The sequence below is a fragment of the Podarcis cretensis genome, assembly GCF_951804945.1.
Source record: "Podarcis cretensis genome assembly, chromosome: 3".
Classification (NCBI taxonomy): Eukaryota; Metazoa; Chordata; class Lepidosauria; order Squamata; family Lacertidae; genus Podarcis; species Podarcis cretensis.
This window is the reverse complement of record NC_137172.1, coordinates 17210704-17235814: the sequence shown is the minus strand read 5'-3', so window position 1 is coordinate 17235814 and position 25111 is coordinate 17210704. Positions and strand designations below refer to the sequence as shown.

The following is a 25111-nucleotide window of genomic DNA, read 5'->3' as shown; positions in this document are numbered from 1 at the left end:
TTGAATCATCCAGAAAGAATTCTAGCTGACTCCAAAAAGCTTTCTTGCTGTTTTATGACCATTTTCAAAGGAGTGTTGGAATTTTCCAAAAATAGAAGTGGCAGGCTACTGTAGCCTGCCTCTTTCTTTGTGTAGTTTATATGGTGGGTTTCTTTCTGAGAAAAGTTTATTTATTTGACATGTAAAGGTTTGGCAGGTAGAACTCCAGCAGATGATGACATTGTCCCTGCTGTGAAATAAGTGGTAGCACATTGACCTTGATCTACTAAACCACTTATTAAAATCATTAGGACTCCTAAGCATTTTCCCCACATGAAAGCTGTGGCTTCCAGGATCCTGAAGATATGTTTCTGTACTGCAAAGCTAGGATCCCTAGTTCATATTCATTTGCATCCATGGAGATTTCAGAGCCCTTGCACTTATCTATTTTGAATTATAGTTGTTGGATACTCGTACAAGGTGATCTCTTTACATTAAAATATATTGGGTTGCGTACAATAATAGCCTTTCAGAAACTTTAAGATTATGTGATCAAGCCACCATTGCTTGTGGCTTGTATGTTCATCTTTCCCTGCACAGATTTTGTGCATTTTGGGAGTAGCAATTCAAAGTAGGAGGAAATGAACTGTGGACCCTGATGACTCTCATAAATCTAAAGAGCTGTTTGATTGGATCCTAATTTCATTGAGCAGAGTTTGTCTCATAGAACTGGGCTTTCATGCGTCCCTGCACCCCCTAGAAGATCTCTTTCTGGGGGTTTCTGTACTACCAGGAACAGCCTGCTAGGAATCTCAAGTGAGATATCCGTGCAGTGGAAGTTGCTTCCAGTACCAGTCACCACATAGAAGCTGCCTAAGGTCCAAATAGTTTACTACTGCAGAAGATAAGGCTCAGTAAAACAGTTCTGGACTTGGATATATAGAGCTTGTAGGCTTTTGCAGCTACAGATATATGCAGATGCATACATTTACAAAGTAGCTCTGTTGCTCCAAATAAATTCCAGCCACTGGGCAAATAACACCAGCAGACTGACGACTCACAGACTAACTGAGCTGACATACTTTAATCACAGATATAGCTGGGGAACAGGGCTGTTACCATAGCTGCTGGCTTGGCTGACCTTGCACTTGCAGTTAGCTCATCCATGGGGTGATTTACGCTTAGGAAGGAAATTAGCACCTTCTCATGTCCAGTTACTCCAACACTGTATGGGATGTGGCATTGGGGCTGCAGCTGGAAGGAGGAATTAGCAGAAATCAGGGATGCTGCCTACACCTTACACAAGGGAAGGTGCTTTTCTGTTTGCCCAGGAAACCTATGGATATTGTCTCTATGCAACTGTGCAACAGAGCACCTCAAGCAGAAAATTTACAAATCTTGTATCTTTTCCTCTCCTTAAATGCACAGAAGTGTCATATTAGAAGTATAGTATTCTGTTAGTGAACTTTGAGGGAATCTGCTGTACAATATGCATTATTTGTATATGCTGTGAAGCTATTTGTGGGACTCAAGTTTGTGTAAGAACAGCGGGAGCTAGTTAGACAATAATTATTTTTTAAAGGGGGAATGCAATAAGATGAGACAGAGCTTGATGCTTTCTTTTCTCTCAATAGGATTTGCAACTAGAATATGGTCAAGGTCCCCAAGGCAGTTACTTCTTGGGTGGAAATAAGTAAGTATTTTTAGTAACACCATTATTTTTCTCCCCCTACCCCAACCCCCAAATAATCTGGCAGTGGTTTTTAATGTAGTTATCAATTTGATCAGGAATTTGATGTTTATGCAGTGAAACCAGTTGTGCATTTACAGTAAAAACTGACTATTTAATCCGTATTTTGAGATACTCGAGTCGGATCAAGACTAAGATCTTGCAGAGGCTCCCTTTGGAAGAAGTGGGCAGGTGGTTTTTCAATTTCTCCTGAAGTTCCAGAGCCACCTTCCATATTCTGGAGTCTAAAGCAGGAATTGGACCTCCTCTTCCTCTCCAATGGAGCATCCTGTAGACACAGTTCTCTAGTCCTGTAGTCTGGATTCAACCCAATGTAGCCTCATATATGGGTTTTTTGGTGTTGGCAGGTGTATAGCAAGGCAGCTTTATTGTCTGCATCTGTATCCACAAATGTGCCTATATGTGCGTATATGTAATAAATACATTTTATTTTTTATTTATTGCATGTATATAGGCCACCCAGTTACATATATTCTCTGAGTGGCCTCCAAGAAACAAAATACAGGAACAAAAGAAAAAGCAGTGTGAGAACTCTTAAGCCTGCGGATGTCACACAGCCAGGTTTTAATATCACAGATTATCTGAAGGCCCTGGGAAATAAAAAGGTCTTCATCTGGCATGCAAAAGGCCATAAAGATGGCAGCCAAATGAGCCTCTCTGTGGAAGCTGTTCCACAGCTAGGATGTCACTAGTGAGCAGGTCCTAGAGGCCACGCTTTGTGGAGGCACTTAGTTGGAGGTACTTGGAGCAGGTCTGCTAAAGAGGATCTTAGGGTTCAGATAGGACTAGTTTTAGTACCATGGGCTTCATAAAATACCTGTAAGTGAGGGAACACTATAAAGAGAGTTCAATGATCCATGTTAAATTATTTTGTAAAAATAGACTTTAATGGTGCAACCCAACAAGTTAAGTCAATAGTTCAGAATTAGTGTAAATATGATAAAAGGAGGAGATAGATGCTTCTTTCTTATTCTAGGTTTTGCCAATCTTTTCTTGTGGCATTGCATTATTTTAGTGTACGTTCTTCTCCCCTCCACACCCCCGCACATTTTTTTACAGCAGTAACTATAATTAAGATGAGCTGTGTCCACCCAGGTGCATTAATTAGCAGGCTGGTGTACAGCTGAACACACTTAAATACACTTTAGGCTGAATAATTATTTACTTCAGACTGAAAATTCAAACAATTGGTGTAATTTATTGCACAGCTTACATTTGTCAGATCATATAAAAAGTGTGTCTGATTTTGTGTGCTTTTTGCTAAATGTGTCCAGTCGTTGAATTTTACTTCTATTTTTAAAGGAGCCTTCTAAAATCAGTTGAAGAAGAACTGCATCAGCGGTAATTCTTGACTTTCTTTCTCTCTTGATTGCGAAGTCCCTTTCCTTGTGCGCAGACTGTATGTTTCTTGTATCTCTCATGGTCTAATGGTGCTTGTTTGGCTTACAGAGGACCCCTTGCTTGTCTGTCTTGCAACTGTGATTTGCTAAAAGAGAAGCTTTTTAGGATTGCAGATAACAAATCTTTTGATGGCTGAAGACAAGTTGACAATTGACATTTAGAAGTGATATCCTGTTTAATTCCTCAGGGGACATGTCGCACATCTGGAAGATGAGGACGAAGGGGACAGTGATGATGCTAAACAGTAAGTTCTGCTAATCTTCAAAGTAGATCTGGTTCGTAAACAATCGAGAAATCTTGTTCAGTCTGTGTGTGGTTTATGACACTTATTGCTCCACAGTTTGGTCATCTTCAGACGTAACCCCGAACCATTGTTTAGTGTGACAGGAAGTAGCCACAGTGAGCCTTGGCCTCGTGCATTCTTCTTCTCCATCCTCCTTTTGGCATGGCTGTAAGGAGAAGTTTGGGAGTTTAGGTTAACTGCAGTTTGTTGTGTTGCCTGCACTGACCAGATGTGTTTGATAATATCTATGGGTTGCTTGAGACAAACCAACTTCATGCCGTGGGCTATGAAGCGGGCTTGTTTAAACAAACCATAGTTAACTCGTGGAATTGATTTGCTTAAATTTCCCCAGTGAGAGAGAGAGTGATGACTAGATAGGACTCATGAAGCTAAGATTTTGTTTGGCACATTTATTTTAAGTATATCACTAGACAGCCAGTGAATAGGAAAGGGAGAAATAAAGAAAAATATATGTAAATAATGATTATTGGGGGGGCCAGGAAGAATTTGAAGCTGTAACTTAACCTGTAAACTTAACTCTACTAAGAATAACAATATGCAATATTAAAATTAACTGCAATGTAACCATTGCTGTTAATTTTACATTGCCCCATCTGAACTCCACCAGCCCTCTATTTAAAACTTACTACTGAAGCATACATAATCCCATTGCAGTTTCACAGTGACCGACACCAGAGGCTCCTCTCCTGCTGCCTTAGATGAAAACATTCTACAACAGGAGCTGGTGTTACAGTGCTACCACACAGAAATAGCATCCTGATACTTTCATTTGTGCTTATAGCCTACATCTTAATGTATCAGGATGCGATTTCCATGTGGTAGTACTGTATCTGAAGGGACATGTTTGGGAGCCCGATCCTGCTTGGACTTGCATGATGAGTTTCAAAGACACTGCAGATTATATAGTAGCTGATATCATTTTTAGGATTGAAACAGCTCATCTGAAAGACCCGTCCACTAGAAGAGTTCTGCCATTAGTTGAGGCAATATGTGATATTGATTTTTACAATATAATCGTATATATATCCTGTTCAAGAGTAATGACTTTTACAGTATAATCTTATACGTAACCTATTCCATGGTAAATGCCATGGAGTTCAGTGGGGTTTGCTTCCATTAAGTGGCAGTAAAATTGCTGTGCTAATTTGTCGTCTGGTTGCTTTGAGCGTTGTAGTTTAACACAAGAAAATCAAGCCTGTATTTTCAAAACCTGTCTATAGTAGCAATTTTATAAATGCAAAATATCATAAACGTGCTGTTATTTAACAGGACAATACTGGAGTTTGGAAAAAGAAAATCAAGGAGAAAAAATGTGATTCCCCAGCAATATGTAGGGAGTCCAATCAATACCATAAACCCAAACTCTGGGTAAATAAAATACTTCATCAAGAATTTCCATTTCTGCTGGTATCTCATTTTTCTAAAGCTGGACTTTTGAGCAGGCTTTTCTTTGGTACATAAGCCCATTTGGGGATAAATGGAGAGATATAAGGAGTTGGGGCCAGAATGAGGCAGAATGCCTTCCTGCATATTTTAATAAGTTAACCTTGGCTGTGGCCAAACTGAAATACAAAATGTGTAATTTTTTTATCAGAGGTGAAAATAATTGCATCTAGTAGCCTCTTAGAGAATATGTGCAAAGTTCTTCATAGCACATCATTTTTAAAAGCCTGTCTCTTGTTCAGCATTCTGTTATACACATTTAAGTCTCACTGTTTTTAGTTGGAATTATAAATGGTATTGAATGTGGGATTGCCACCTTTAGAATTTCTCTGGCTAAACACAATCTATATAGCCTAATCTACCTTGGATCTCGATTTTTCATTCTGCCATAATCTACCTCTTTGAAATCAACCCCTCATACCATCACCCCTCCCCCCAATGATTGGTATTTAATTGTGATACAATGGGTTTTCTCAATAAGTGCTGTATTCCTAATTTCATTGTTTTAAGGGTTGATAGAAAAAGGTTTACTGAAAATTCCAATGTTATGAATTTAAATCTGGTATGGGCAACTGGTTCACTACTGAGGGCTGCATTTGAAATATACCACAATCTGACATGGTACAGAAAATTTGCATATTTTAGTTACATGTAATGTAATTCATGCATCATCTTCATTAATAAAGTAGATTCCAAATTGCAGTAGAGGAAGCATATCGCCTTCAAATGTGCAAAATTGGTAAATTCAATCCACTGTTCTACAAGATTAGTTCCACTGGCACAAGAAGACTTCAGTTTCCTCTCCTCCCTCTCACCCCACCATGTGTCGCCAAAATTTGCTCTGATTTTTGAAAGTGTGTGGGAGACTGGCAGCGAGAGGGAAAGGAAGTTCCATTGAACAAACAGATGTTCATTGCTCCAGCAGAGCTGCATTGTTGGATGCTGCCCAGTGGTGGAGGAAGAGGAGTGGGGGGGGAGCACACATGCCTCCCCGCCTGCACTGGGTACCACCCCAGGACATGTGCCATGCCCCTGCAGGTGGCACACCCCACCCCCGGGATGCGTGCCAGCCCTACCCCCACCTGCTCTCCGCCCCCCTGGTACAGGAGCATGAAGCTCCGCCACTGATGCTGCCCCTTGATGCATGGATTTAATAATCACGTGAAAAACTATGAATTTGACTTGCTGTAATTGGCTCACCTTGTTTCTGTACCCTGATTGCTTTTGCCATTCTTTTTACATTTGCCTGCAAGCATGATGGTGAAAATTACATCCGCACACACGTTTTTAAAAAAATTAAACTGGAGTTCTGAGGAATCTGTCAAGAACCCATGGGCCACCTTAAAAATACAAAGTTTTTATATTGCCCACCCCAGTTTAGATCATTTCAGTGGTACCCTCGCTCTCTCTATCTTTATATATGTAATGAATATCTAACTTTTAAAATGATCAACGAATCTTTGTGGTTCATCCTTGTTTTCCCTCTTGTAGCTCAACTATGAAGGCTAAAGTGCCACCACCTTTACCGCCAAAGGTAAGAGGGGCTGTCACTACTTGCAGGAAATATGCTTACTGGCCTAGTTCATATGTAACACCTCTGATCTCATAAACTTCGGTTCAAGAAAATATATGCCTGCACATTCTCTCCTTGCCTCTGCCCTTTCAGCCCCCCTGCCCGTGCCTGGCTTTGGCAACAATTTCTGGTTTCTTAAATCATTTTTCTGTTCTTTCCAAACTAAGAAACTGGCTTGGGCAACTAAGATAGCTTCACTTGAAAGCAGGAGAGAGAGAGATTACTATAATAAACGATGGTTTGTTAACATCTGACTACCGCTGAATCATAATCTCATGACAGATGACTACAAACAATGGGTGGAATTCCGCTAATACAGTTATTTCATCTGTGCTAGTATATTGACTGAGCCAGTTGGAATGATCCCTCCTTACCACATAATGCTGTTCTGGGGGTTCTCCCAACCTCCCCAGAGCCTAACCTCAATGCAGTTTACAAAAAGAGGAAAACAGTAACATTATCAGTAAAAACATCTGAGCACAGTGATAGTTTCAGTTGCCTTCTCTTTTAGCAGTCTTCTTTGTTAGATTTTATTGTATTTAATATGTTTTGAGCCACATTATATTTCACGAAACAGCAAGTTATAAATCTTCAAACAAACAAATAAAATAGGGATGTTTTCTGTAGACTTTTAGAAAGCCTTTCATTTCCAGCTATGAAATTTCAGCTGAAGAATTCCGTATACGTGACTCCTGTTGCTTCTTCATTTCTACTGTATTCCCTGAAAACATTTTAATGACTTGGTATGAAAGTTTTAATATGAAGGTGATGTGATATGAATTCAAAAACATGGACTAATAAATTTTATAATTTCAGCCTAAATCCATCTACGTACCACAGGAGATCCATTCTTCTGAGGATGATAATCAAGGAACCATCAAAAGATGTCCTGTTTCAGAGAATCCTGCAAAATCAAACACCCAAGTACCACCCAGACCACCACCACCTCGGTTACCTCCACAGAAATCTAATGCTTTAGGTAATGTTGATGAATTACAAATAATTCATAAATTCTTTAATAACAGCAGTTTAATTTTGCCTTCTTCAATACATATCCCAGAATTATTCTTAAATAATGTTTTGCTCTGGTCAAGCAGCAGAAAATGCACACTTAAAAAAAACACCCGTTTAGATTTTGGTGGTGTCCCCCCACCTTTAAGCTGCTGAACATGGAAATAAATTCTAAAATAAATTCTAAAATCATGTTTATCAAAACTATGTTCATGTCTGTGATACGTTGTACTGATGTGTGTTCAAACTACAATCATTGAGGGCTACGGAATTCTGCCACTGAAGACTTTCACAAGGCTTAGGACAAAAAACAGCACTTCCACCAGAATAGAATAAACTTTATTCCCTTCACTGGTATCCCCTCATGCTTTCCCTCAGCCCCAAAGTTCAGCATGAACAGATAGGCCTTGTAGTACTTCTGAACATGTTCCGGCTTGGACTTTAGTAAAATGAAGTCCCAGTTGCTCTTCATGCATTTAGTGCCTGAAGCTGAGGCATAGATGACTTCCTTAAGCACATAGGCCTATTGAGGCCTGGTCATTTCCCCCAAACCGTGTCCACTTGCCATCATATGTGACACCAGTCTTAGTTGAATTGGCTGTCTTAGTAAAGCTGAATCAGTTGTCTTAGGGAGTTCCCAACTGAGAAATTCCCAGTATAGCCAGTGGGTCTGCTCTCAGTACCGATGAGCTTATAGGTGCTGTGATTGACAGATGAGCAACCCTACCTACCTATGAAGGTTGGCCCAAGGGATGGGGGAGGTAAGGGTTTGGCCACCCTGGATTAAGCAAATACCCTTTGGGAATCTTGCTAATTGTAATGGTGGTTTATGCTCTGTAATGGTCTCTGAATTTTTCTTGTGAAGGTAATGGATTGAATTCTGTCCAGACAAATGGCGACAGAGAAGGATCTCCCCATCAAGAGCCAAATGAGAATAGACACACCAATCTCTCTAGAAGAGAAAAGAAGGAAGTTCTGGTAAGTAATGCTCCATTTGACTGTTTCTGTAAAGCGCACGAGAAAGCCTCAAAATGAGCATGTCGCTTCCTGGTTTACGTGTGCTATATATTTGGCATCTTCATTCGCAATATTTTGTAGTATGTGCATTGGAGTACCTGGGTATGTTAGAAGCTTTTGGATGGAGGTGTCTGTGTGTAAAATTAAGCAGTGTATTGCCACATAGGCCCAAGCCATGAATCTATATGTGTCTGAAACACTTTTTCATCTTCATGGACTAAGCCCTTCATGAACTCAAATGACAGAAGGGAATTACCTGTTCCTTCTGTGACCCTGGCTGCTGTTAGTCTGAAGGAGGTGGCCCAGAAACTAGCGTGTTTTACCACATACACAGGAGCCCGGTATTAGCACCTCACTGCCTGTGCAAAAAACAACAACATATCTTAAGATATTCAGAAAGGAATAACAGACAAAGCTAGATCTTTTCCAAAAACATGAAGTTTGCAGGGCAAAAGAATGAAGCCAGTCCCAGAAAATGAAGGTTGGGGGAGATAGGGAGTGAGAGAGTTGAGGTGGCAGTGAGCCCAAGGCAGCTGCATGGAAATGCTTCAGTGCCTGGGGGGGAAAGGAGGGGAACACTGGAAGCTGGAGAGCTGCGGAAAAAATTGAAAGCGAGGAAGTGGGAGTGTATACTGTTACTGTGAAGCACGTCTCCAGATTTGGATCTGGAACAGGGAGATCATTCCTGAGGTTGCACTGAGCTTCGAAAGTTCTGTAGAAGTACACCAATAATCTCCAACCACCTTTCCATATCCAGACTTGGAGCGGAGAGGAGCAGCGGTGCATTGCTTTTGGCACTGGACTGCATAAGCTCCAAGCTTGCTCTCCAGGTTACAGTAGGAAGCAGGGGTGGTCTTCCCCATGGTTAATGCTGTGGAGACAATCTGCAGTCCCACCACAGATCCAGCCTGCTGATTCAGTGTTTGTGTCCCAAATATAGCTCATCAAAAGTCGCAATTCAAATGGGCATTTTTGTTTTCCAGAAACCAATTAGTAACGGTCTTCCTCCTACACCAAAAGTGCATGTAAGTATTAAGTTTCGCATAGGATGATTTATTCAAAGTATCTTAAATTCTGTCTCAGGGCATTGTTGACTACCATTTATGTTAAAGATTTAACCCTCATACTCAGTGTTATATATATTGAACTGCTAGAATGTAGCTGAACTAGTTTTGGAGTGACAGCTTCCCCATATGTGTATGATGCAGCTCTCAATAATAATAATAATAATAATAATAATAATAATATTACTAGGCCTTCTGCCAATTCCAATTCATGCTATTCTGTTCAAATAGAATTTATAACTTATTGTATTTATTCATTGTCTTGTAGATCAGGTATCAATTTAGACAATTTAGTTGTCTGTAGATGGGGTAGATTGTATGAGGCAATATTTTTACAAAAATGAGTTGAATTTATATTTCAGCTATATATTCTTAACTAAATACAGTTACTGAATCTTGAAATGCAGTGTTGCACTTTTATCACAGAATTGGACTTCAAGGGAAGAACGATGGAATCCCATTAGATGACTTCAAAATTAAATACCTCTTACTAAGTCTGTTTGAGCTATAGTATATCCTTTTATGCTAAAATTCCTTCTTAGAAGAAAATTGGGCCTCCAGTTTGAAGAGTCCACCTAATTTAGCATATTTTGATTACTAGAAATGTCGGAGAGTAGGCTAGAGAACTCAACACGCTGTCAAATGCAGTTTCGGTTTTCATTCCTTTAGGGACAACTTGCCCTACTTTCTTCTGCATAGCTTATAATACTAGGCTGAATGTTTTGAGACTGCAGGAGTGGATTTTGTCCCTGACAAAATGTGATCGTTCTTACAACTTTCAGTTTCCTTCTTTATGCCTTCTAAGTTTGTGGAGGTATTAACACAAGCAAATTCTAGTTCTTGCTCTTAAAATAAAATAAAATTCAGGTCAAAGGCTAGCTTTTCCTCAGTATTGTACTAGAAGAAAAATCGAGAGCTCTTCAAGCTTTTTGTCCTTCCATAGCTATGCACAACATGCTCTTCACTGGAAAGTAAAGTGAATGGCTGGATCAGGAGAACTGAGGATCCTCCTGGATTCTTCGAGGCCAGGTCCCCATTAAAAATAATACGTTAAGTGGTTTTGTTTTTTCCTTTTGGCTGTTTCTTTTTCTATTCCAGAGGAGCAGTGGGAACTGAAAACTTGTGCTTAATGGTTTTTCCAGAACTCATGTTACGTACAAATAAAATACATATCTAAGATGCTTTCTTTAAAAACAGGATATTTGATTTTAATTTGCTCCTTGGAATTGTCCACAGAATAAGTCAATTAAACAGTGTGACAGATTAGAAATCAGAGGGGACACTGAGACTGAGTACCCCATTCATTTTTTTAACACAAGTAGTATTCCTGAGTATTTCAGGAGCAGGTTAGTTGGCAACTGAGTGGAGTTTCCCTGTATTTAATTAGTTATGTACTTCAGTCCTTTCTCTTGACAACTTTGCTGAAGAAAAAGGGAGCTTCTTCTCAGGTGGTATGGCATTTTCCACTTCAGCATTTAGAATAGTGCGCTTAAGGTTACAACTGAGCCAAAACATTGTCTTGTGCTCATGTATCAAAAAGTGCCTCCCATTTTCAATATCATTGCAAATATATTTGCATTGTTTCAGTGTTGTTCTTGCCACCATCTGCCTTATCCATCTTTACCCTTGCTTTTTCTTGTTTCCCCATTTTATCTGATTTGCTGTGGCAAGAAACATAATTCTGTGCCAATGTTTTAATGCTAAATCTCACATTATGATGAAATGTGCCCATTAACCAAATAATGTTGGTTGCTGCAATTGGCACTGTGGGCAAATAATGTAAAGGACAATCAGTGAAGGAAGAGGAAGAAAATGGCACAAAGAAGCAACAGCAGAAAAACTTCACCTCACAGAATTGAAATACCATAGATTTTGGTGGCATTTCTTCAGTAATATGAGTGCACTGATTGTGCTAATTTTGTGATTGAAGTTAAGCAGTATTCAGTGAAGACACACGTGAGATGAATTCTCTGTTGTAAAAATTGTGTCCTTTTATTTTTCACAGATGGGTGCTTGCTTTTCAAAGGTTTTCAACGGATGCCCCTTGAAAATTCATTGTGCAACTTCATGGATAAATCCTGATACAAGAGGTAATATTCAGTTTCAGCCAGGATGAGAAAGAAACACTTAAGAACAATTTTGTAAGGATTTGAGAGTTCTGTCCTTCCCTGGGAATTCACAAACTTTCTCTCTCCCATGCAGTATTCTCTGCCCTCATAACACGATAGATTCTTTCCAGGTTATGTCTTTGGAATCCATTTGCAAGATACATTTCAAAGCTTTTACCCTGTCAGAAGCCCAAATTGCTTTTCTAGTTGTACTGGGCAAGTCAACACCGCTCCATTTGGGCAGATTTATTAAGCCAGTATGGCATCCTAGGACAACTACAATTCATGTATAATTGCCAGACTTACCCAGATTCTCTTGTACACTTTGCACTTAGGCTTCATATTTCACTTTCCATTTACGATAGATCCTTTTGAGCTTCTTTGTACTGTTCGGGGTTCTACTACAGTGGTGCCCCGCAAGACGAATGCCTTGCAAGACGAAAAACCCGCTAGACGAAAGGGTTTTCCATTTTTCGAGGCGCTTCGCAAGACAAATTTCCCTATGGGCTTGCTTTGCAAGACGAAAACGTCTTGCGAGTCTTGCGAGTTTTTTCGCTCCCCCCCCTTTTTTCTAAGTCGCTAAGCCGCTAATAGCCGCTTAGCCGCTAAGTCATTAATAGCCGCTAAGCCGCTAATAGCGCTAATCCACTAAGCCACTAATAGGGGTGCTTCGCAAGACGAAAAAACCGCTAGACGAAGAGACTCGCGGAACGAATTAATTTCATCTTGCGAGGCACCACTGTACCTTGAGTTTGAAGATGTATTTTAATATCTGTTTAATTTTCCATGAACCTGCTGCATCACTATTCAGTCCTGACTCCAGATAATTTAATGAATAATACTTGGTCCCAGGGGCAGGAAACCAGGATCTATGGGGGGGGGGGGGAGAATATGCAGGGGTTTCTGACTCTTAATGGTTTCACAGCAAGTAAAGACATTCGCTGCCATGACTAGTCTTGTACTAATCACTTTTGCCTTAGCCTCCGAGTTCCTCATTTGTAAGATATGCTCCCTGTTCGTATCTGTAAGACATGGGTCTCAAATGGTTGCCTTTGGTCAGAATTCTGTATAGCTCTGCTGACCAGTTGGAGACTGGTTCTTTGTGTTAGAACCAGCATAACCTGCTAAGCCACAGTTACACCATGGGATTCTAACACAACCAGAAACCCATGCAGATTTATGAAACTGAAATTTTCCCACTCTTGACCTGGTCTACACACCCAATAGAACAAAATGGCAGTATCTTAAAAGTATGAGAGCGAACTATACCACAAATGAGAAATAACAACTTGTTCTCATCATGTAAAACCTCATAGCAAGGTGGGAAACAAGATCGTAGCTCTGTCTCCTGTCCAGTTTTCAGCTTGCAGCTAGCTTCATATTTTACGTAGGAAAGCATTCAGAAATGTGATACTCCCATCTGCTGGTCTGAAAGTAGTGCAGTCAGTTCTACCACATAACCCTCTCATTCTTCTTTATAAGTAGACCCAGTGAAAGTTAAATAGCACCAGTTCCAGAACAGGATAAACGTTACACTATTGATAAGAAGTTCATTCATTGTTGAAGTTTCACACTATTTCAAAGGGGACAATAGTAAATGTTTCTTCCTTTAGAACAAACCAAAGTTCAGTGTTACATATGAACTTGGGGAATTGTAATTCATTTTCACCCATTAGTTAAAACAAACCAGAATTAACTTGTAGTTTCAGATCAAGAACAAGACACAGTTCCCCAAAGGAATGCATAACAAAGAACTGTGGCTTGCTTTGAAGTGGAAATGGAAAATGTCACACTCTTCTCTCATGTGCTGTCTACTAGGCCAAGTGTTTTGTTTTGTTTTGTTTTGTTTTGTTTCGTTTCGTTTCGTTTCGTTTCGTTTCGTTTCGTTTCGTTTCGTTTCGTTTCGTTTCGTTTTGTTTTTAATGTGAACCACCCTAAGACTTCCAGGTATAGAGCGGTATACAAATTCAATAAATAATAATTATTATTTATTAACATGACTGATACTACTGCTCTGTATTATGTATTGTTATTCACTTTTTTGCTTTTAAAATCTGTTAGTTGCTTTAAGGGGCTTTTGCCTGATAAAGTGGGGCATTTATAGTAAATACGTTTGTATCTTTGTAGACCAGTACTTGATATTTGGTGCTGAGGAAGGGATTTACACCTTAAACCTTAATGAGCTCCATGAAACATCAATGGAACAGGTTTGTTTTCAGATTTTGCTTTTCCTATGTAGTGGTGTGATATTTTAAAATTTAGTATTTCCCAGCGTACCCCAACATAATGAGTGGAATTCAGTGCAGCACCAGGGAGATTGTTCCATTAGCACAAGCAATTTCTACTTGCTTGTTTATTTATTCCATTTTTATAATGCCCTTCATCTGAAGATAATCTAAATGCAAGTATGTGTAAATGTTGAGCCACAAGATTAAGGTATTTACAGAGCTCAGCTTGAATAAGGCCTCTGAGAGTTTGCTTTCCCTAAGAATGACAGCTCTCACCAGAGAACTCCTCAACTCTCATCCAGGCTGTATACCAATGCTCAGCCTCTCCTATAAGAGAGAGTACAGATAATACCATCTTTATTCTTGGAAACAAGGAGTTGTGCTCTCTCTCGTTCCTTCCTGAAGCAATAAAAAAAAAAAAGCAGCAAGTCCCTTTGGTTTTGCCACTTCAGCAGCAGCCCTGGAAATAATGTCCACTCTGCCTCACAGAAGCTCAAGAAAATATACTGCTCTCACCATGTATAGCGCAATTTTTATAGCAGTTTCTTACCCATCATGGTGTCTCTTTCAAAATTACTTTATTCTTTTATTATTACTTTACATTATGTTCCCTACACCAGCTGTTTCCCCGACGGTGCACGTGGCTGTACGTTATGAACAATTGTTTGCTATCGATATCTGGTAAGACCTCTTTTTGAATAATTTGGGACGTAAATGCCTGGGCTTTGTTCTTCGGTTCGACTTTTTGTACTACATTGGTTGTTTTATTTGCAGGTAAAGCTTCTCAGCTTTATTCCCATAATTTGCCTGGTTTATTTGATTACGCAAGGCAAATGCAAAAGTTACCTGTGGCTATCCCAGCGCACAAACTTCCTGACAGAATACTCCCCAGGTAAATAAGTTTGTGCTACTTTTGTTTCTTTTTTGAGTGGGGTTCCAAATGTGTAATATTCAGGTTGTGGGGGTGGGGGTGGGGGGTGCTGCAGCATCTTGGAGGGCAGATTAAACCCACAGTCAGCAGCAGTGGTCTGCCCCACACTGATGGATTTGGAGCAGAAACAGCAATAGCACTGCCCTCACAGCGATAGCATTGGGTGAGGTAGCAGCAAGGTCAGGGGAACTTTGGGTTGGCTGTAGTGTCCTGCAATTGCACATGCCTCTGCAGGGCCACAAGCAACAACCTGGAGGTCCCTGAGACCTTGCTACTGCCTTGCTCTACCCTGCCCCAATGAGCATAGCTCCTGCAGCACTAGGAGGGAGCTACCACTGCTCTGCCCCCTTACATATATTGCTGCTGCTGAGCAGAAGAGAAAGTATGATTGGTGCTCAGCGGCGTAGCTAGCCGTTGGGGTGCCTGGGGTGGGGACGTGTCCTGCAGCCAGGGGCGGGGCAATCCGCTTGTGGGGTCAGGGCAAGCCTCTCCGAGGTTTGGAGCCTCTCTGCTGCCTCCCCCTCAGCTGTAGGGCGGCTGAGGGAGAGGCAGTAGGCAGACGTATGTCCTACGCTGCCATTTCAGGCAGCGCGGAACCTGCAGGCGCCTAAATAAATAATAATAAATAAAATTCTATTTATATCCCGCCCTCCCCAGCCAAAGCTGGGCTCAGAGCGGCTAACAACAAATTCATTTTAAAATCAAATTAATGGCAACCATTGGGCTAGAGTTCTGTGAGGATTACCAAAGGAGGGGGTCAGACTGTGCCTTGGCCAAAGGCCTGGTGGAACAGCTCTGTCTTGCAGGCCCTGTGGAAAGATGTCAAGTGCCGCAGGGCCCTAGTCTCTTGTGACAGCGTTCCACCAGATCGGGGCCACAGCCGAAAAAGCCCTGGCTCTGGTTGAGGCCAGCCTAACCTCCCTGTGGCCCGGGACCTCCAAGCCACCACATCACTCCTAAAAAGTTTTGTGAGCCGTTGTTTTTTTTTTTAAAAAAAAAACAACTCATTTTATCACACACACACACACACCCCAGCGATGACACCCAGGGCGGACCGCACCCCCCTTCCTCCGCCACTGTTGGTGCTTACCTGAAGCATAGATTTGCGAAGGTGTCATGCAGGCACTGAGTTGTGACAAGGTGTATTCATGGAACTTCTGGGCCTGTTCATGGAACTTCAGCTGGATCATCATGATGAGGAGGACAATTAGGAGGTTAACTTGTATTTTTAAATATATATATTCCAGGAAGTTTGCAGTGTCAACCAAAATTCCAGACACAAAGATGTGTCAGAAGTGTTGTGTGGGTAAGTAGAGATACTATCTAACATCAACGTATACGTACAAATTAGACATGTAGTGTAAAACTTGTACATGGATTACTTTGGCAATAAAATGGTTTGCTTGGAATTTAACATTGGATACCTTTTGGACCTCTCGAAACGCCTCTGTTGTATCTGGGTGTTTCATCATTCTGTGAAATGTCACACAACAGTGGGGAATTGGCTTAGGGAGAGAAACATAGGAAGGTAGAAAAGAAAGGGGAAGGCAGCAGTCAAGGGGGGTGGGCATCCTCTCTGCAGTTTCCTCTGTATTCCTCAAGTGTTAATGTGTGCAGGTGGCAACCGCAGGTCACAAAGGGAAGGGTGGAAAGAACAGCAAAATGTGGGGAAATTAGGTTCTTTACTACAGTTCAACAGAGGTTGTTCATGTGACAGGTTGAGACAATTGTATAATTCTTGCATTTAGTGAAAAACCTGGAAAAATACAGTCTTTAAGTAAATGGCAGTGTGTCTTCTGTATTTGCTAGCAGGATCCCATGTGAGCACTTTCAACTTTCAAGAGCTTACTCTGGACTTGAGCCAGTGATTCTCATAGTCGGAAGCTTGCATTTCCTCACATGAAGAGAGAAAATGAGTCTCAGGCAGTCAAGCCCAACCAGATGCCTCATCTTAGCCAGGAGCTTTTTCAGTAGTAGGATTATATGTGCCAGAAATGGGGAAATATTTATGATAGTTCCATGGCTATCTGTATCTCACTGCCAGGCTTGAGATTCTCCCCAGCTGGTGTACCAGGAAAGAAATCCATCAGAGCAGCATTGATCTTTTGCAGATCACATCTCACATAGGACTCATCTACACTTTGCTTTACTGTGAAAGGTTTTTAAAAAATCATTTTTCTTTCTTAGTGAGGAATCCTTACTCAGGACACAAATATCTTTGTGGGGCCCTGCAGTCTAGTATCATTCTATTAGAGTGGGTTGAGCCAATGCAGAAATTCATGTTGATCAAGGTAGGTTGCATTTGAAAAGTTATCCTGCTGTAAATATTACTCTCACAGCAGAAAATATTTTGTTGTATTCTATTAGCTTCCAGCCTGAAGAGTGAAAAGGATTACTTGTAATTGTTGATGATGATTTGTCCACTTCTGTTCCAACTCTCACAAAAACCAGGGGAGCCAATTAAGACCATAAACGCCACCTTAAAAACAAAACACAAGGATGAGATAGAATTAAAGCAGCTGTCTTTCCAAAAAGCAACCAGGAGATTCTTTGGAGCATCTTTTTGGGTAACTCATGCCAGACCCCGGGGCTGCAGCAGAAAAGAGCCTGCAACTAACCACCGTTGAGATAATTTGAAGATCTGGCACACTGATTTAAAGAGGTGGAGGAACTTAATGCATTTCCTGGTATACGATCAAGTGGCTTGTAGCTATTGTAATGTTTAAAGGCTTCTCAGTATCCTTTGACTAAGATCAAAAAAGGCTTTGCTCTTAGTCAAAGGATATTGGCACAGTGCTTTAGATAACTACAAGAAACACTTTTAGTAAGAATGGCAAAATCCGCATAAACCTTGTTTTACCTTTCTTAAAAGAGGCTTGAAGTCACCATACAATTGATGAGCACATTATTTTATCCTGTTATGATGTTGAAATAATAGTAGTGCTAAGTGTGACATTCCATCAGCACAGTAATTTTTCCCTGTGCAACAGAACATCCCTTCATATCCCCCCCACCCAATCTGTTATGGGGGTTTCCCCAGTCCTCGGGAGCATATTGGGGGGTGGGGAGAAGGGTTTGTTTGTTACACTTGTGCGTAGTTGAAGACCACCCAGTACTTTAATGGTATTATACAAATACCTCCATATCTATTTTGTAGCTAACCAGTTTACTTCTTAATGTAGCACATAGACTTTCCTGTACCTTGTCCACTGAGATTGTTTGAGATGCTGGTGGTACCTGAGCAGGAATTCCCTCTGGTTTGTGTCGGTGTGAGTAAAGGGAAAGACTTCAACCAGGTGGTGAAGTTTGAAACAGTCAACCCAAATTCTACCTCTTCATGGTTTACAGAAACAGGTTTGTGTATCTTTCGATCATCTTTTCAAATAGTTAGCTGTGTAACAGAACCATTGCCGTTAGCAGAACCATTACCAATTGCTACAGAGATTTTCTGTGAGGCCATGATGCAAAAGGTTAGCCATCGCTGCTATAGGGAGGTGATTCTGACTGAGTCACTGGGGGAGAAATTATTTAACTATTTTGTTTTAAACAGATTATATATAGTTCTAATTCCATCAATGGTTGCTTTTTAATTATTGTTTTTTTCTTCTTTTATCTGTAAGCCATCTTGAGTTTCATCAGGCAGGGTATAAATAAAGAAAGAAATTTCATTCATTCCCCCAAATAAGTCCCTGCCCCAGAACCACCTTTTGTTGTCTAGGGAAGACTTATGGGGAGCCTTAAAGGCTCATTCACATAGTACCAAACCAACCAGGATCATGGATTCCAAAAAGAAAAGAAAAGAAAAATGCCCTGTACTGTGGCTTTCTTATACAAACAGAACAATTGAACTGGAAAGTGTTTGCCTTGAATTAATATTTACACATGAATGTCAGCTAATCTTGTTTTGGTATTTTGGCAGATACTACACAGACAAACGTTGCGCATGTAACACAATTGGAGAGAGATACCATTTTAGTCTGTTTGGATTGTAAGTTACGTCTTTGACCTAGACATACATATTCTAGTAACATTCATGATGTAAGGAAAGCTGCTGAATTATGGTGTCTGTTTTTCAGGCTGTATAAAAATTGTAAATTTGCAAGGCAGATTAAAATCTAGTCGGAAACTGTCCTCGGAACTCACGTTCGATTTCCAGATCGAAACAATAGGTATGTAAAATTTAGTCTTAAAATTTTATCAGCTAGTTCCTTGAGTATTTCACAACGTGCTGAAAACCTCATCATCATCATTAGGTTTGGAGGAGGCACAGTACCACAGACTATTCATTTTATGTATTTATGAACAGTTGGGACAAATAATAAATTATCATTTTAAAAAGTTGTTTAAACTATTATTTTAAAACAATGGAAGATCAAGAGCAAAGGCGAATATGTGACTGTAGCACTGTTTGCAAAAGAAGCTATTGGATAACATCCCAATGTTTTTCAGAATTCTAACATTTAAATATCTCTAGAAACAAGTAAATGTTTTACAGTAGTATCATGTACAGTAAATGATATCTGGAGTTTGCATGGATTTCCATTGTTAATTGCTATGGATTCTGAAACCATCCTTAGGCAATTTCCCTTACTAACTTTTGGAGTTAGGAATATTTTTTTTTAAAAAAAAAAAAAACATTAGCTGAATGCCTTAATTTCTGTGTTAACATTAAATAGCTATTGGGTGTTAAATGTGAGGTTTTTACTGGGTTATGGTCCCTTAGATTTCCCCAGTCCCCTGGTTGTTGTGGGTCTCTCCCCCCAACCCCATTTCATTTTAAGAGGAATCTATTTTGTCACCTTGTGAGAGGACACCCAAGTCCTATTGAGATCAGTGAAATGTAAGCATGCAGGCACGTTCTTAAACACAGTGGCCCAGTTCAGATCATGATCTAACCTTTCTAAGCCATGATTTAGATGAGAGGTGGAAGCTGGATGCAGCTGGTGGGCCAGATCCTTGGTTCCATCATTCATAGTGTACTGCTTTGACAGGTAGGTGGGCCTCAGCAGTCCTACTGAGTTCCCTGTGGTGATGTCCTAGAGATGTTGACTGTGACTAATAGATGGAACCTGTGCCAATCCTAATTAACTCCATGGGCCGAGGTTCCTTGTTGTTGGCTTGGGTGACCACAACTAATTATTATTATTATTAATAATAATAATAATTTATACCCCACCCATCTGGTTGGGTTTGCCTGCTCCCAACAGATTAAAACCAGAATAAAACATCAAACATTAGAAACTTCCCTAAAGAGGGCTGCCTTCAGATATCTTCTAAAAGTCAGATAGTTGTTTATTTCCCTGACATCTGATGGGTGGGTATCTCACAGGGCGGGCCCTCTGCCTGGTTCCCTGCAACCTCACATCACAGCGAGGGAACCGCCAGAAGGCCCTCAGAGCTGGACCTCAGTTCCTGAGCCATGGAGAGATTCAGGCCCACATGCAAAAGGAGAGTGAAACCTTTTTGCTTTCAGCTAAAAACAACATTGTCCTGATACATATGAACTTGGGGAGTTGTCTGAACCAGGCCTTCAATTTTAGTTGGGCTTAGGCATGTTGAACTCTTTTTGGACTGCACCTGTTCAGCTATGCATAGATTCAATGCAGTTTAGGTGTAAATAAGCATGTGCACTTGGCTGCAGTCTGTTAAAAAAGCTAATTCAAATGGTCTTTTTCTTCCAGTTTGCCTACAAGATAGTGTTCTGGCTTTCTGGAAACATGGAATGCAAGGCAGGAGTTTTCGATCAAACGAGGTAAATATTGCAGGGTGGAATAAAAAAAAAAGTTCTGTTCCTTTAAATTGCCTTGAAAAATAAAGGCAAGATTGCTGTTTGTTTCCATAATTGATATTTCATTTTTTAACATAATTTCATAAAATACAATGGTTTGTCTGAAAGTACTTGGGTTGCCCTGAAAGAAATGGCTAATGTATGGCGCATTAATCAGACGAATAGCTGGAAATTCCTGGTACCTTGCTCAGCTTATCTGTAAACTCTCATATCCCCTCTGCCATCTGAATAGGGGTGATAATAGAGAGGTATAATAGAGGGCATATTGTAAGAATCGCTTCAAGCTGTGTAAAACGCTTGGAGCATGTAGATTTCTACATAGCACTTTTCCTTTAGCAGCTCTACTAAAGAGGAGCTCTCCTTAGCTGACTGATTTTTAAATTCGTCAGTGTCTTCAAACACTAGTTTCTAGTTAGAGTAAATTTATATAAAGCTGCTAAAAGGAAGGATTGCAAATATATTCAAAACTCAATAAAAGAAGACAGTGAAACCATCATAACTACAGCAGGGCAAAGGTGTATCTCAATCTTCTCCCCTTGTTCTCAAATGTGCCAGAAAATGCCATTCTGCTGCCAAATCTCCTAACTGTTGAATCAGCTGTTGGTCCCACACAGGCCAGGACTTCCCTGGTTGGTGGCTGCTTCTGTGTCTCTCACAGCCCCAGCCCTGGTGGCAGGGGCAGGAGGGGCTGGGGGCAGGGCAGGGAGCAAAGATGTTAACATGCTATCCTCTCAGTTTTGTCTTAAGCACTGATCATATCAGACACTTAAAACTCCACTAAGTATTTGTTTGGCTTTTCAAACAGATCACACAGGAAATTTCCGACAATACAAGAATATTCAGACTCCTTGGCTCTGACAGGTATGATAACATATTGAAACAAGAGTGGAAACTGTTCAAATGGGGAGGGAGTGGGGCCTGGTTTTGTTTTAAATTTGTTTGTTTTTAACTTTCTGTGCTTTTATTCTTTGGTTTTGTATTCATATTGTGAACTGCTGTGATACAGCAGTGTGTATGTGCGTGTGTGTGTATTCATAGGACGTGGGTAGTGCTGTGGTCTAAACCACTGAGCCTCTTGGTCAGCGGTTCAAAAGCCCATGACGGAGTGAGCTCCCATTGCTCTGTCCCAGCTCCTGCCAACCTAGCAGTTTGAAAGCACACCAGTGCAGGTAGATAAGTAGGTATCACAGCAGCAGGAAGGTAAACAGCATTCCTGTGCGCTCTGGTTTCCGTCACGGTTTTCCATTGCACCAGAAGTAGTTTAGTCATACTGGCTACATGACTCGGAAAGCTGTCTGTGGACAAACGCCGGCTCCCTCGGCCTGATGAGCACCGCAAAGCCATAGTCGCCTTTGACTGGACTTAACCGTCCAGGGGTCCTATACATTTACCTATGTTCATAAATAAATACATTGACCATGCAGCTCAGAGCCAGCACCAGGGGTTAGCCTATTAGGACAACTGTTGAGTGGGCACTGCCCCAGAAAAGTAGTAAAAGCCCCCAGCTACTCACTTTCTTGCCCTTTCCCTCTGGGCTAGGAAAATTGGGCCTGAGGTAACCAGTTCCCACCACCACCCAGAGGAAGAGGGTAGGGAGCGGCTGTGACCGCAGAGCTTTGCTGCCATTGCTATTTACACACTTGTAAATGGCAAAACTCCAATCCACAACCAATCCTGGTTGTGGATTGGAGGTGGTGGAGCAGGTGCTGAGGAGAAGCCCTCCATCAGAGGGGTTTTTTTAAAAAAAATTATTTTTATTGAATGGTTTTATGTTACAAAAAACAATACAGCCATACTACCACTAAATATAATTAAGAAATAAAAATTACATACATCGATATTTAGTTTGCTATTTTTTATTTACCGTCTTAGTTCCTCCCAAACATTGCATACAACAACACACATATGTGCAGACACCCACACCTGCACACAAAATGATAATAATGAAAGTAAATATTTTTTCCCCTTTTATCTTCCAAAATCTTTTCTTCAACTTTGACTTCCTGTCAAGTCCCTTTGCATATATTTTATCTTAACATTTGAATGTACACAAAACAATAAACCTTTCTATATTTTTCTAATACATTCTGAAAACATAATAAATCCTTAATTGTTGTCCACCTCCTTTTAGTTCCTTTATCACTCGAATGCTAGCACAGAGTCAAAACTATTATTGTATTTTTGAACATATCTTCTATAACCATCCCATTTTTCTGCAAATTTTTGCTTTGAGTTTCCTCTGAGTTTACTAGTCAGTTGAGCTGTCTCCACCAAGTCCTGTAATTTGATTTGCCAATCTGTTATTTTTGGAGTCTCGTGGCTCCATCAGAGGGTTTCTTGACGATGCGCTCTCCTCACCTCCCTCCTGCCAGGAGCCTAGCCCCAATTTGATTCATAAGTAGTGGATTAACGAATTACTTTTTTTTATTTTTTTTGCTTCTTCTACTCCACCCACCCTCCCCACCCTTCAGAGTTGTGGTACTGGAAAGCAGGCCAACAGACAACCCGACAGCCAACAGCAATCTATACATCTTAGCAGGCCATGAAAATAGTTACTGAGAAGCAATATGCATGGAGATTGAATCATGAACAGAGAAACACTACTGCTTCAACACTTTAGGATGGCTGAAATTGCACAAAAGCTGCAGTACCCCCACTTCAGTTGCTTTGTAATTTATTGTGATGTATGGGAGAGTGAGTGAGAGCAAGAACTCTTGCCTGAATGATACGGACACGCTTAGCACATTAATACCACAAAAGTGCTTGATTCACCATTATGTAATCTTTGTACATATGCAGAATTTTTTTCCCCAGTGAAATGTATTGCTGAAAGCCTCTCTTGAGTTTATGTAGATAGTGGTCAAATGTCTTATCTGTATAAATGTAAAAAGGTTGCTGAGGACATAAAATTGCATTTGGGGTACTATTTTAAGGACTCTTCAAGAATTGGATGCTAGCGATAAACACAGCACATTTAATAACACTATTGTATTTTATTATGTAATTTACTAATACAAATAAACCTTACCTTTTTAGACATTGTAACCAAGACTGCAATCCTATTACGATCTTGTTTTTAATTATATGCAAGTACACTGGTGTTTTTGGTTGCACAAGGTATTAATATGTGATGTATTTAGTCACAAACGTAAGCTGTGACATTGTGAATATGATTTGGGCGTTATAATTTTAGGAGCTTGGGGTAGTTTTCTTTGTGAAACCAGCCAGTTGAACACCTGTATTTTTATATTTAAGGAAAATTCTTTAATTATTTTCTGTGCTTGGGGGCGGGGGAGTACATAATTTGGAATGGGAATAAATCCTGAATTGTGGTACCTTGCCGTAATTCTAAATGTCTGCAATGGTAAAATTAGCATTATTATGAGTCTTTGTTAACCAATGCTGCTCATATCATGCAAAAAAACCAACAACAAAAAATTACAGCATTCTACATCATGGAAGTGGTTCTAATACTTTGGGATGGATCCAAATAGCCACCTGCAAAAGTATCCTGTTCAGTACTTGCAAAATATTCCTTAGCACTTGCATTAAGATGAAGGTGTGCATTTTCCTCATTAAGATGTTGATAACTGACTTGGAAGGACAGAACGAGTTAACATCCACACTGAATTGCCAATGTACCCATTTGGAGCTGCAGAGCTGTTCTGCAGTTCTTATAGGATAACTTTGTACCATAGGATCCCATACTAGTTCCTCATTTCCTTACATGGTGGGATCTTGTAGGTTTTTCAAGCTCTGTTCCAGGGAACCCCATAATTCCTTGGATACTTCACAGGGGGCTTCTCCCTGAGATGATCGGTAATAGTGGAAAGCATTCCTGAAGGACAGCATGCTTACCCCTACTGATTTTCCCCCTTGCCATAAGCAGTTGCAGAGTGTGTAAGATGGGCAGCACTAAGGCCCAGTCAGTGTGCCTAGCTAGCAGCTGTGTGTTCACTGAGTGTGCAACACATACAGTGCCCAAGAATCCTTTGCAAACATGCAGAGCTTCATCAGCAGACAAGCTGATTTCTCTCTCTCAAGGCAGGAAGCTTGAAATCTGCTGCCATAAGAGGTTGCACATACAGAATAGCTGTTCTGAATAGAAAAGAGTTGTTGAATGGAATAATTGTCTTAATTTAGCCTGTTTGGGGCTTTTTTGCTTTTATTTTTTTTAATGGCCTTATTTCACTTTTTTTTAAATGTCTTAACACCCGGCCAAATGATTTAGTTACTACCTCACGCAAATGATTTAAATGGTTTTTATTACACATCACAGGAATTTTAGTTTTGAGGAAACCTATTTTAGATTTTTTTCCCCCAGGGCAGTATGTAAATGCCAAGTTTGAGAAAAATGCACATACTGGTGCTTTTTTTTTTATAAGTTCTTTATACTGTGATATAGACTAAGAACAAAACTACATTAAGAAGTGATTTATGGTCTGTATTGATGTTGTTAATGCTTTTGAATATTTCATAATGTATATAATGTAAAATAAACTTTTTTTAACATG

General features: G+C 40.3%; 1 protein-coding gene across 8 annotated transcripts in view; it reads left to right on the top strand.

Annotated features, from left to right (window-relative positions):
* MAP4K3 (mitogen-activated protein kinase kinase kinase kinase 3) overlaps nt 1–25111 on the top strand; it is a 65986-nt gene extending 40875 nt beyond the window's left edge. For 2 of the 8 annotated variants that reach the window (XM_079968566.1, XM_079968568.1), the window contains 20 exons: nt 1614–1672; nt 3032–3070; nt 3318–3374; nt 4704–4802; nt 6369–6411; nt 7267–7429; nt 8327–8439; nt 9462–9503; nt 11548–11632; nt 13778–13857; nt 14499–14559; nt 14653–14770; nt 16057–16115; nt 16997–17100; nt 17992–18163; nt 18729–18797; nt 18886–18978; nt 20491–20561; nt 21403–21458; nt 23069–25111. In XM_079968566.1, coding sequence (XP_079824692.1) covers nt 1614–1672; nt 3032–3070; nt 3318–3374; nt 4704–4802; nt 6369–6411; nt 7267–7429; nt 8327–8439; nt 9462–9503; nt 11548–11632; nt 13778–13857; nt 14499–14559; nt 14653–14770; nt 16057–16115; nt 16997–17100; nt 17992–18163; nt 18729–18797; nt 18886–18978; nt 20491–20561; nt 21403–21458; nt 23069–23156 — 1671 coding nt within the window. In that variant the 3' untranslated portion in view covers nt 23157–25111. The remainder of the gene's footprint in view (nt 1–1613; nt 1673–3031; nt 3071–3317; nt 3375–4703; nt 4803–6368; nt 6412–7266; nt 7430–8326; nt 8440–9461; nt 9504–11547; nt 11633–13777; nt 13858–14498; nt 14560–14652; nt 14771–16056; nt 16116–16996; nt 17101–17991; nt 18164–18728; nt 18798–18885; nt 18979–20490; nt 20562–21402; nt 21459–23068) is intronic. The other 6 variants (XM_079968567.1, XM_079968570.1, XM_079968569.1 and 3 more) reach the window with 3 other exon arrangements.